At 44.7% G+C, this 12,076-nt stretch overlaps 1 protein-coding gene across 1 annotated transcript in view; it reads left to right on the top strand.

Moving 5' to 3' along the window:
- LOC130485810 (synaptotagmin-like protein 4) overlaps nucleotides 1–12,076 on the top strand; it is a 60,545-nt gene that overhangs the window by 23,700 nt on the left and 24,769 nt on the right. The window contains exons 4-6 of the mRNA XM_056858957.1: nucleotides 8,107–8,197; nucleotides 8,773–8,866; nucleotides 9,944–11,083. Coding sequence (XP_056714935.1) covers nucleotides 8,107–8,197; nucleotides 8,773–8,866; nucleotides 9,944–11,083 — 1,325 coding nt within the window. The remainder of the gene's footprint in view (nucleotides 1–8,106; nucleotides 8,198–8,772; nucleotides 8,867–9,943; nucleotides 11,084–12,076) is intronic.

Here is a 12,076-nt window from a genome sequence, read left to right as displayed (position 1 = left end):
TAGCCAGCATAGTGTAGTGGCTAAGGGTGGTGGACTCTAATCTGGAGAACTGGGTTTGATTCCCCACTCCCACATGAGTGGCGGACTCTAATCTGGAGAACTGGGTTTGATTCCCCGCTCCTCCACATGAGCGGGGGACTCTAATCTGGAGAACCAGGCTTGATTCCCCACTCCTCCACATGAGCTGCGGGCTCTAATCTGGAGAACCGGGTTTGATTCCCCACTCCTACACATGAATGACAGACTCTAAACAGGTGAACTGGGTTGGTTTCCCCACTCCTACACATGAAGCCTACTGGGTTTCCTTGGGCTAGTCACAGTTCTCTCTGAACCGTCTCAGCCTCACCTCTCTCACAAGGTGCCTGTTGTGGGGAAAGGAAGGGATTGTAATTGTAAGCCGATTTGAGACTCCTTCAAGATAGAGAAAATTGGGGTATAAAAACCAACTGTTCTCCTTCTTCTGTTTTTCCTGCATGGCTTTTGTCCCTTGAAGGTTCTACAAGAGAACCTCCCATTTTGGGCACCTCTGTATGCAGAGGCAGTAGACCTCTGAATACCACTACTAGGAAGCAACATCGGGGCAGGCCTTGTCCTCTCTACCATGTTGGTTGGTCCTCCAGAACCACTGGTTGGCCATTGTATGAAACAGGATGCTGGACCAGATGGACCATGGGTCTGATCCAGTAGGAGGAAGAGCCCCTTCCTCACTCTTTTTTCTAAAAAAAAGCTGATAGGCTCCATCCCAAAAACGAGAAGGGAGAATCAAGATGACCAAGAAAGAGCCACTGTCATATAGTGTCAGATTAGCATCTGGGAGACCTGCATTCAAATCCCCATTGAGCCAGGAAGCTCACTGGCTGACTTTGGGCCAGTCATTCTCTCTCATCCTAACCAACCTCACAGGATTGTTGTGGGGTTAAAATGGGGATAAAAAATGGAAGGGAGGAGTACTATGTAAGCCACCCTTTGCTCTTCAGAGGATTAAAAAATGTGCTAGATAGAATGCAAGTGAATTTTACATATTTACTTAGTTTATACTCCACCTTTCTCCCCAACTGAGACCTAAAGCTGCTTACATCATTCTCCTCTCCTCTGTGTTATCTTCACAACTGCCCTGTAAGGGTAGGTTAGGCTGGCCTAAGGTCACCCCATGAGCTTCCATGGCAGAGTGTGGATTCGAACCTGGTGCTACAAGATCGACGCTCTAACCACTAGACCATGCTGGCTCTCCAAATGAAGTTGCGCAGACTTAGGCAGGAAGAAAACAAGAGAGGTGCCCTGGAAGGAGATTCCAGCATAAGGTGCTACAAGAGATAAGCAGAAGAGTTGCTTTACAGAGCAGGAGGTATTTTGGGGGGCTCAAGGCAGCCACCTCAGAGGAGCAACAGAATAAGAACATAAGAAAAGCCCGGCTGTCTCAGACCAGTGGTCCATCTAGTTCAGCATCCTGTCTTACACAGTGGCCAACCAGTTCTTCTGGAGGTCCACCAACAGGGCATAGATGCCGAGGCCTTCCCCTCATGTGGCCTCCTGGCATTGGGATTCAGTGGTTGACTGCCTCTGAATGTGGAGGTTCCCTTTAGTCACCATGGCTAGCAGCCACTGGTAGACCTATCCTCCATGAATCCAATCCCCTTTCAAAGCTGCCTGTACCTGGGGCCATCAGCACATCCTCTAGCAGTGAATTCCACATTTTAATCACTAGCTGTGTGAAGAACTATTTCATTTTGTCCATCTGGAATCTACTGTCCATCAGCTTCATTGGATGCCCTTGAGTTCTAGTATTTTGGGAGAGGAAGAAAAGGTTCTCTTTATCAGAGCAGAGAGACAGGATGGGGGTGGGGGCAAGCCATGGAGAGGTCTGCACAGGAGTTTGTACTGGATATGAAGGCAAAGCCAGAGGAAGGGTTTGGAAAGAAGAGGGTTGCCTGGTGTGAACAAGGAGAGAAGTGGTGCACATTGTGTGTGTGTGTGTGAAGTGCCGTCAAGTCACTTCTGACTCATGGCGACCCTATGAATGAAAGTCCTCCAAAATGTCCTATCTTTGACAGCCTTGCTCAGATCTTGCAAACTGAAGGCTGTGGCTTCCTTTATTGAGTCAATCCATCTCTTGTTGGGTCTTCCTCTTTTCCTGCTGCCCTCAACTTTTCCTAGCATGACTGTCTTTTCCAGTGACTCTTGTCATCTCATGACGTGACCAAAATACGATAGCCTCAGTTTAGTCATTTTAGCTTCTAGGGTCAGTTCAGGCTTGATTTGATCTATAACCCGCTTATTTGTTTTTTGGGCAGTCCACAGAATCCGTAACACTCTTCTCCAACACCACATTTCAAAGGAATCTATTTTCTTCCTATCAGCTTTCTTTATAGTGCACATTAACTATGTAAAACAAAAGCTCTTGGCCAAAAATGCAGTGCCAATTTAGAATCGGTAGCAAGAGAGATTTTTCATATTCTCCTGCAGGAATATCCTTCTCCACTTAGTAAGTGACTAGCAAGAGCCCTGTGCACAAGTATAACATCTAAATCACAAGATGTCATAGCTCTGCCGCACTCTGCATTGGTCAAGCCACACTTGGAGTATTGTGTGCAGTTCTGGAGGCCTCACTTCAGAATGGACGTGGAAAGAATGGAGCGGGTGCAGATGAGAGCTGCGAGGATGATCAGGGGGCTAGAGAACAAGCCCTATGAGGAAAGGCTGAGGGATTTGGGAATGTTCGGCCTGGAAAAGAGGAGGTTGAGGGGGGACATGATAGCTCTCTTTAAGTATTTGAAGGGCTGTCACTTAGAGGAGGGCAGGGAGCGGTTCCTGTTGGCAGCAGAGGATAGGACTCGCAATAATGGGTTTAAATTGCGAGCAGATAGGTACTGACTAAATATTAGGGAAAACCTTTTTACAGTGAGAGTTGTTCAGTGGTGGAATCAGCTACCTAGAGAGGTGGTGAGCTCCCCCTCACTGGCAGTCTTTTAGCAGAGTCCGGACAAACACTTGTCAGGTATGCTCTTGGCTGATCCTGCATTAAGTAGGGGGTTGGACTAGATGGCCTGTATGGCCCCTTCCAGTTCTATTCTTCTGTGCTTCTAAGTACTTCAATTAGGTAGATCTAATGCAAAAGAGAAGGGGGGTTGGGATTGTGGTGGCAGCTCCCATCCCCAGTGTCCACTGCAGATAAACATAAGAACAGCCATGTTGGATCAGAGCATGGTTGGGTCCACCATCTTGTTTCCTACTAGAGTTGCCAGGTCCCTCTTCGCTACCAGTGGGAGGTTTTTGGGGCCTGAGGAAGGTGGGGTTTTGGGAGGGGAGGGACTTCAATACCATAGAGTCCAATTGCCAAGGTGGCCATTTTCTCCAGGTGAACTGATGTCTATAAGCTGGAGATCAGCTGAAATAGTAGGAGCGCTCCAGCTAGTACCTGGAGGTTTTCAATAAGAAACAACAGCACGAGGCTTATATACAATGTTAAAGTCTTATCTTTACCACAATTCTTTACTCTTGAGTAGACCACAATTTTACATGTCAATTCATTACACTCCTTGGCATGAAATAATATACAATTGATGACTATGTACAAACAAGATTCAATACACATTTATAATCAAATCTCTCCAAACACAATATGAAATAACTGCAAAACTTAATGCAGGAAAAATTCTTGTATGGCTTAATTAAGGAGCACGGAGCCAAGATGGTATGTTGAAAAGAGAAGACTTGGATAGAATCGGAGGAGTCCAACATTCAGACGCCACATTTAGATTAGTGTGTGTTTCGCCAAAGAGACTGCTTCATCAGTAAGCTGGTCTCCGTATAATTTCCCAGCAAATTGCCAACATGCAACGCAGTTTTCACGGCGAATTGCCAGTATTCAACCACTTCAAAGGGTGAGAAGCACCTCTACAAAAAATAACATTTTTTACTATAACATAAGTCCCTCTTAAATTATTATTATTAAAGGAGCATCAGAAAAGCAAATCATCATGCTTACAATAAGATTCAGTCCACCAAAACCTCAATGGGTTCCCTTTCTTTGTCCTAAGGTTCAGTGGTCTCATTGCTATGGATCCAATTTAATGCTGTTGGTGGCAAACCACCGTCAGCTGCAGTCACACACCTAATGCATGAGTCAGGTTATTTCATTTCATTTAGGAACAGCCATTCAGCATGCCAATAGTACCTTCATTCTATTTTGATTAATTTGGAAAGTTATTGTTTACAAAATTGTTATTTACAATCTTCTCAGTGGGGATGAGGATACTCTTAAGGAGTTTTAAGGAAATTCTTAAGGAGTTTTAAAGAATTTTAAGGAAATGTAAGGAAAACCAGAAGGAAGTTAAAGGAAAGTTAGAGAAAATATGACAAGTCAAAATCAGTGTTCAGACCAGCAGGTACTAAAGTTTTAAAAAGGAAGATATATTTCATTTCCTGTCTAAGAAGGATCTTCCGTATGTGCTGCCAACAGAACGGACGTGGTCTGTATTGCCAAATTACGAAAAAATGCATGTCATTTTCAGTATGCCCCTTCTCAAGATAGTGTGATGTGAGGGGCGCGTCCATGACTTTAGCGCGAATACGCTCCCTATGTGTGCCAATGCGTAATTTCACAGGTCTAACTATGGAACCTATGTACATCCGTGATCAGGGGCATAAAATGGCGTAAACCACGTTGGATGATGTTCAATTGCTAAATTGAGTATGTTTAACTTTGAAATTGGATGAGGTGGGGCTCACTTGTTTCACCGGAAGACTCAATACACAGACTGAGCATGCACCACATTTGTGGTGACCGGGTATGTTAACCCCTTGTCTCCCTTTCAAAAAATCAGTTCTAACTAAGTGGTTCCTGAAGGATTCAGTTTTTCTAAGACCAATAAGTGGGGGTTGTTCACAACCTGGTATGTTATGTAAAATATGCCAGTGTTGGTGCACTATTCTTTTTATGTCATAAGTGAAATGATTAAATGGTAAAGAACCAAAAATCCAAGCATTTTGCTGTGGTGTTTCCATTCGTTTTCTTAGGAGTGACTCCCGGTCTGCGCTGGCTGCTCATAGCTTCCGCGCTATGTATAATAGTGTTAGGGTAACCCCTGTGTTTCAGTCTGACACTAAGTTCACCTGCCGCTTGTGTGAAATCATGTTCATGAGTAGCATTCCGCTTCAGCCTAAGGAGTTGGCTGAAAGGTAAATTGTTGCGGAGATGCACTGGATGATGTGATGTGTAGTGTAAACCACCTCCCCGGTCAGTGGGTTTCCGGTAGGGTTTAACTGCTACCCTGTTATCCTCAGTTCTAAAGACTGTCACATCCAAAAAGGGAATGGAATTAATGTTGCATTGTCCAGAAAACTTTAAATGTGTGTTAATGGTATTGATCCAGTTTAAGAGCATCTGGTACTGTTCCATAGAGTCCAATATAAAAAAATAAATCATCAATAAAACGGTGATAAAACAAAACATGTGTTGAAAAATTAACATATTGAAAAAGTTTGTGAAATTCAAAGAAAATCATATACTACATATTTGCAACCGAGGGCACGCATGCAGCGCCCATTCCTACTCCCTGTGTTTGTATGAAAAACTGGTCCTGATATCTGAAGAAACTGTTCTCAAAAATGATATCGATAAGGCTCAACAAAACATGCATGGGTGGCTGCAAATTAGTTCTCGTGTCCAGTTTCCCTTCAATAATATTTCTGACATCAGCCAGAGGGACATTGGTGTATAAAGACGAAACGTCTAGTGTTGAAAAAACTGCCCCTGTTGGAATAGTATGATGTTCAATTTGGATAATGAAATTGGCTGTGTCCTTAATGTAAGATGGTGTTGACAGCGTAAATGGTTGTAAGAAGGAGTCTATATACTGTGAAATTGGTTCTATTAAACTCCCTATTGCAGAAATAATGGGGCGACCTGGGGGGTTGGTTAATGTTTTGTGTGTTTTAGGTAAAGAGTGAAAGGTGGGCACTCTCAGAAACTGAACCAGCAAAAAATCTGCTGTGGATTTGTTAATAAAATCTAAAGTGAGACCTTCATATACCACTGTTTTTATGATCCCTGGGACTTTAACCGTGGGGTCATGTGAAATGGCTTTATAGTAATTTACATCATCAAGCTGTCTCCGGTTTTCCTCATTATACTGTGTACTGTCCAAAATGACCAAAGCCCCGCCTTTATCCGCTGGCCTGCAGACAATGGTAGAATCTGAGGCAATTCCCTGTAGTATTTTTGTTTCCTCCAAAGTTAAATTGGCATTGGCAGTGTTGTGCCATTTTTTCCGTTTTTCTAATTTTTCAAGATCACGTAATACCATTGACTGAAAAGTATTAATGTAGTGACTGGGATTTTTTGGTACAAAGGTGGATTTTGGACAGAAGGATTGCTTAATGCTTCCTTGTCCTTTGAAAAATTTCTTAAGTTTTATATTCCTAACCAATTCGTAAAGATCTATCCTGGTTTGAAAACCTGAGTAATCGGGGGTTGGAACAAAGCCTATTCCCAAATTTAGTATGCGTCTTTCATCTGCTGTAAAAACTTGTGAGGACAGGTTCACTACGAGATCTTCTTTAGGCAAGGACCTCTCTGGGGTCCCAGGGCGTAGGGAAAATCCCTCCTACTAGGGCGTAAGTAGTATGAGGACCATAGGATCCCCCACTCGAGCCCCCCCCCCCATTCAACAGAGCCTTCTGATCCTGAATTGTTGTTATTTCTCATTCTACCCCTCTGGGCTTGCTGTTTTGGTCCTTTCCCAATGTTGGACTCCTCCGATTCTATCCAAGTCTTCTCTTTTCAACATACCATCTTGGCGGGGGCACAGGGCTCCGTGCTCCTTAATTAAGCCATACAAGAATTTTTCCTGCATTATGTTTTGCAGTTATTTCATATTGTGTTTGGAGAGATTTGATTATACGTGTGTATTGAATCTTGTTTGTACATTGTCATCAGCTGTATATTATTTCATGCCAAGGAGTGTAATGAATTAATGACATGTAAAACTGTGGTCTGCTCAAGCGTAAAGAATTGTGGTCTACTCAAGAGTAAAGATAAGACTTTAATGTAGAAATTGTGGTCTAATCAAGAGTAAAGAATCGTGGTCTACTCAAGAGTAAAGATAAGACTTTAACATTGCATATGAGCCTCGTGCTATTGTTTCTTATTGAAAATATCCATTGTACAGCATAGGTAATTTTTTGTATATTTTAGGTTCGCTAAACTAGTACCTGGAGGTTGGCAACCCTAGTGATGGCGTGTAGCTGCTGTCCAGCGGGGTCCTGAGAAGGTTCAAGTGATGACATCACTAGCTTGCCCCAGGCACTGCCAGCCAATCAGCAGCTGCTCACATGCAAAGCGGGACTGTGATAACTGTCCTGGTGCCTCTACCACGACCTTCTGGTACCCTCCAGTAAGGGAACCCCAGCAGTTGTTGGTAGCCCTCAAATGAAGTGTCGCACAAGCGTCACAAAGAGTCTGTCCTCTAACAGCAAAGGTAAAAACCATTCTGAGCAAGAGGCAAACAGGGCGGTTAATCATTAGACAAGCAGCAGCCGAGAGATGTGGCAGCCTTGGATTGCTCTTTGCCAAACAATCTATGTAAAAATGGAATGACCTTTTGTTCTAGTGGATTCCTTTCACCAGTAGCCTTGGCAGAAAAATGGAGCATTTTGCAACCCAGTAGGTTGATGGAGAAACGATTGGGTCCTACTGGTTTTGGTAACAGAGAGTGTTAAAAATGATTCTACAAGAAAATCAACAAAGACTATGACAATACTTGTTTTTTTGTTTAAGGGTTGCCAGGTCCCTCTTCACCACCGGCGGGAGGTTTTTGGGGTGGAGCCTGAGGAGGGCAGGGTTTGGGGAGGGGAGAGACTTCAATGCCATAGAGTCTAATTGCCAAAGCGGCCATTTTCCCCACAAATGCTCTCTGGGGGGTATACCAGGAAAGACGGTCCCCACATATATCTGTAGTGATGATGATGATTGATGATGACGAAACTGGGAACATCAGACAATATTTTCACCAAAAAATATTATCTCCCATGACTTCTTGGAGCCTTGAAATCTGTGGCTTTCAGTCAAATCTGTGCCTTAGAATCAGTGGCTTTCCTTCTCTGCAGACCACCGGAACCAGCTTTGGATTCTGCAGAAGGATGTCAAATGAAGCCCAAGCCAAGACTGAGGCTGTCGACCCTTCCATCAACTGAAAAGGTAGTGTCCAATGGAGGAACTCAATCACATGTTGACTTAGAACAGTTGGTCTACAGTTGGCAGGACACACCCTGACCTATATCGGGGTTATAGCAATGGAACCACAGGTTAAGAGCGGCAGACTCTAATCTGGGCAACCAGGTTGGTTTCTCCACTCCTCCACATGAAGCCTGCTGGGTGACCTTGGGCTAGTCACAGTTCTTTCCAAACTCTCTCAGACCCACCTACCTCACAAGGTGTCTGTTGTGGGGAGAGGAAAGGAAGGGGATTGTAAGCCGGTTTGATTCTCCTTAAAAGGTAGATAAAATCATCATATAAAAACCAACTCCTCTTCTTAAGAGAGGAGAGAAGCACAGAAAAGCAGAGAAAGAGAACAGGAAAACGGGTCTGGACCAGTCTTCTACATCTAGATATATTTAGGTCCACTGATTTTGCAAGGAAATGCCTGCTTCCACTCCCCCACTAAAAGACTTAGAACTTAAAAGATGTGGTGCGTGGCAACCATACTGAAGCCTAGCACAGCAATGTCTCTCCATTCTTAACAAGAATGAAAGTTTTAAAAAATTTCTTCTCAGAGATCCAGTCTAGAAGATATTTCTCCAGCCGACAGCGGTGTTGGTGTAAGTCCATTCTTGGCCACGAGAAACAACTCACAAGGATATGGAAAAGGTACGCTTTGAGGGTGCTTCTGAAGTAACCATTTTTTCCATGGGAGTGCTTCAGAGCATGTTTTTATGGAACAAAGGTCCCTGACCTTTTGGTGTCTTTGGACACCTTTGGAATTCTGACATAGTGTGGTGGGCGCAGCCACAATATGGCTGCTGCAGGAGGCGGAGCCAGCCACAAGATGGCTGCCATGGCTTACCTTCAGTCACACAAGGAAGATCCTTGTGCTGTGGTGGCAGCTGCTGCCAAAGCAGTGTTTTTAAAAATCTGCGCACCCAATCAAATCTCCAAAGTTTGCTGGGCAGAAGCCCCAGTAAAAGCCCCACCCAGCCCTACCCACTTTCTAAAAACACTTGGTGGGCACTAGGAAAGGTGTTCATGGATGCCATGTGGCCACTGGCACCACATTGGGGACCCCTGCTATATAAGAACGGACCTAAGAACATGTTTGGAGATGAAGTGAGCATTTTGAGAGTGCAGAGGGCCCCTTGATACCATCCTTCAATACAAACATACATTTCCTCCTATACATTTTCTTGACAAAACGATTGTTCAGATTTTCAGTGCTCTTCAAGTTGAATCGGGGGGGAAACTAGTGCCTCCTCCCAGAAGGGAGAGGACAGCTGATTGCACAGGTATGTGGAAGGCTGTCACAGAGACCTTTAGGCAAACCTTTTGATTCCCCCCCCCCACTGTAAGAGGGAAAGTGCCCTGACCTGGATGGCCCCAGCTCGCCCAGTCTCATCAGATCTTGTAAGCTAAGCTGGTCTGGCACTGATTGGTACTTGAATGGGAGACGACCAAGGAAGTCTGGGGTTGTTACGCAGAGGCAGGCAATGGTAAATCACCTCTGAACATCTCTTGCCTTGGAAACGCTACGGTGTCACCGTAAGTCAGCTGTGGCTTGACAGCCACAGCCAAAGTGAAAAGTAAAAAATGTACGGTAAGCCTAGTCCATGACTACTGCCCTCCTTTTAATCATATCAGTGGCTGCCCTCATTAAACATAAGTAATACAGACGTAATAATTGCATACAGACATAGTAATTGCACACTGTCTTTGTACCAAAGTTACGAGCAGGCTCTGAGCTTTCCGTTGTTGTTACAGGCCATGAAGGACACTCTGAAAAGGATCTGAATGATTTCACTTACCTGGCCGGAATGGATGTTCCTGATACTGCTACAGGAAGCCCATCGATCCAGCCAGCTGCTCAGGAAAAAACAAGTCCTTCCAGCAAGATACCAGTTAAGGCAAAGTCTAGCAAAGGACTATTCTCTCCTGACACAGTTATCAGTAATGCAGCCGAGAAACCAGAGTTTAACCTCGCAAAGAGACCATCACTGAAGAGCTGCAAACTGCCCTCTCTCGGATGGGAGGACAGTCTTCTGAAACAAGGTGACAATTATACTATCTTATCTCTCGGAAACAAAGATGAGGAGACAGGCCTAGATCGGGAACACTTCAAAAATCTGAAGAACTTTTGGGAGAAGGGAGGGGAGTCTGCCTTAACTAAAGATACATCTGAGAAACCCTCTGAAAAAACCAGCATGGTGGAAGTCAACGGGAGGCCACCCAGACTGAGACGGTCCCTCTCGGTACAATCCAACCAGAGCCAAAACAGTGATGAAAAGCAGAGCTGTAATATCTACTCCAAAGCCAGAGTCCGTCACAAACGAGCTGCCACCTTGTCTTCCAGTGAAGATGAACCTACTTACATAGCACCCCCCAGGAAAGGATCGGGGTCCTCCATCCCCAGATCCACCTATGCCAGGAGCAAAGGGGCAGCAGTTCATAAAAACAACATGAGTGATGGGAATGGGAAGCAACATTTGGTTGAAGAAGGGAAGAAAATGCAGCATTGCGCACGGAGGTCCAAGTTGCCCGTCCGCGTGCCTTCGCTTAAAATTGAGTCCCCGACAAAAGAGTTGAGCGGGATCATTTTTGAGCCCGAGACCCCCGCAGATGAGTACATCATGGCTGATGAAAGCAAGCGTAAGACGGATTCGTTGGCGGGCAGGGTTCAAATATTAATAGAGTCCGTGTCTTTGGAGGACCTTGATAAAGTTACTACGGAAAGTAATCCGGACACTCAAAACCATCTAGAAACCAATGAAGAACCACTTGGGGATAAGCCGTGCGGTCCTGCCAGTGACCGACCGCAAAATGAAGCTGCTGATGAGAGAGAAGTCATTCAAGAACAAAATTCTTCTGCACTGTCAGGTATTCTCTGGTTCACTTGTTAGCCTATGTTTTGTGCAAGCTGGTCACAGTCCTTGGCATCTCTGTTTAAAGAATGTCAGAGAGCAGGTGTTGGGAAAGTCCTTCCTCTGCCTGCAATTCTGCCAGTCGGAGGAGACCATACTGATTTTGGTGGACCCATGGACTTATTCGATGGAAGACAGCTTCGTATCAGAGTGTAAACATTGCAGGCAGAAAGTTCCCGGTTCAGTTTTTAGCCTCTCTAGTGAAAAAGGATCTCAGGTAGACAGTGTTGGCAAGGCTTTTCTCTGCCTGAGACTCTGGAGAGCTGCCAGTCAGAGTAGATGATACTGCATGAGACCAGCCAATGGTATGACATGATATAAGGCCGCTTCATGTGTGCCTTGGTATTTTGTTTTCCTCAGAGACCAAATCATGCATCAGGTTCATCAAAAGCATCAGGTACAGGCGAAAAAGGACAAAGGTTCTTTTTACAGGGCTTGGGATCTATTCCTGGTCTTTGCAGACCAACTCTTCCCAAATCTCACCACCACCATCCAATTATAGGAACATACTTACATTATGGCTGTTTCCGCAACAGTAACCTACCACAGCATATCCTCATGTTCGATATTATAGTTTTGGCAGCGAATTCTAAGTTTTTGTCTCCTTGTAGTCTCTTTTTATTTTAAGTTTTTATTACTTCTGTTTTCATTCTGTTCACACTTTCCCAAAACACGATATGCTCCCCGCTCCAGCAGTCCATTCTGCATTCTGTTCCGTGTGGAAACTTGTCCTCCCCTCCTTTTGCGCCCAAAATCCTGAGCCCAAGTGTTAACCCTTCGATTGCTTTCTCACTGCCTCCTAGTTAAATGGGGGGGGGGGGTTGTCCAACGCACCAGCGTTTCTTCAGTAGCCCAAGTTCATTTAAAAAATTAAAAGCTGGGAAAATAGCGGCCGGTAGGAGAGGGGAGGGGGAAGTGGGAACGAGAGAGGAGATGGGCAGAATCAACA

This window comes from Euleptes europaea, chromosome 13, assembly GCF_029931775.1.
Source record: "Euleptes europaea isolate rEulEur1 chromosome 13, rEulEur1.hap1, whole genome shotgun sequence".
Lineage (NCBI taxonomy): Eukaryota > Metazoa > Chordata > Lepidosauria > Squamata > Sphaerodactylidae > Euleptes > Euleptes europaea.
Note: the sequence above shows the minus strand (reverse complement) of the source record. Positions and strands in the feature narration are given on the sequence as shown.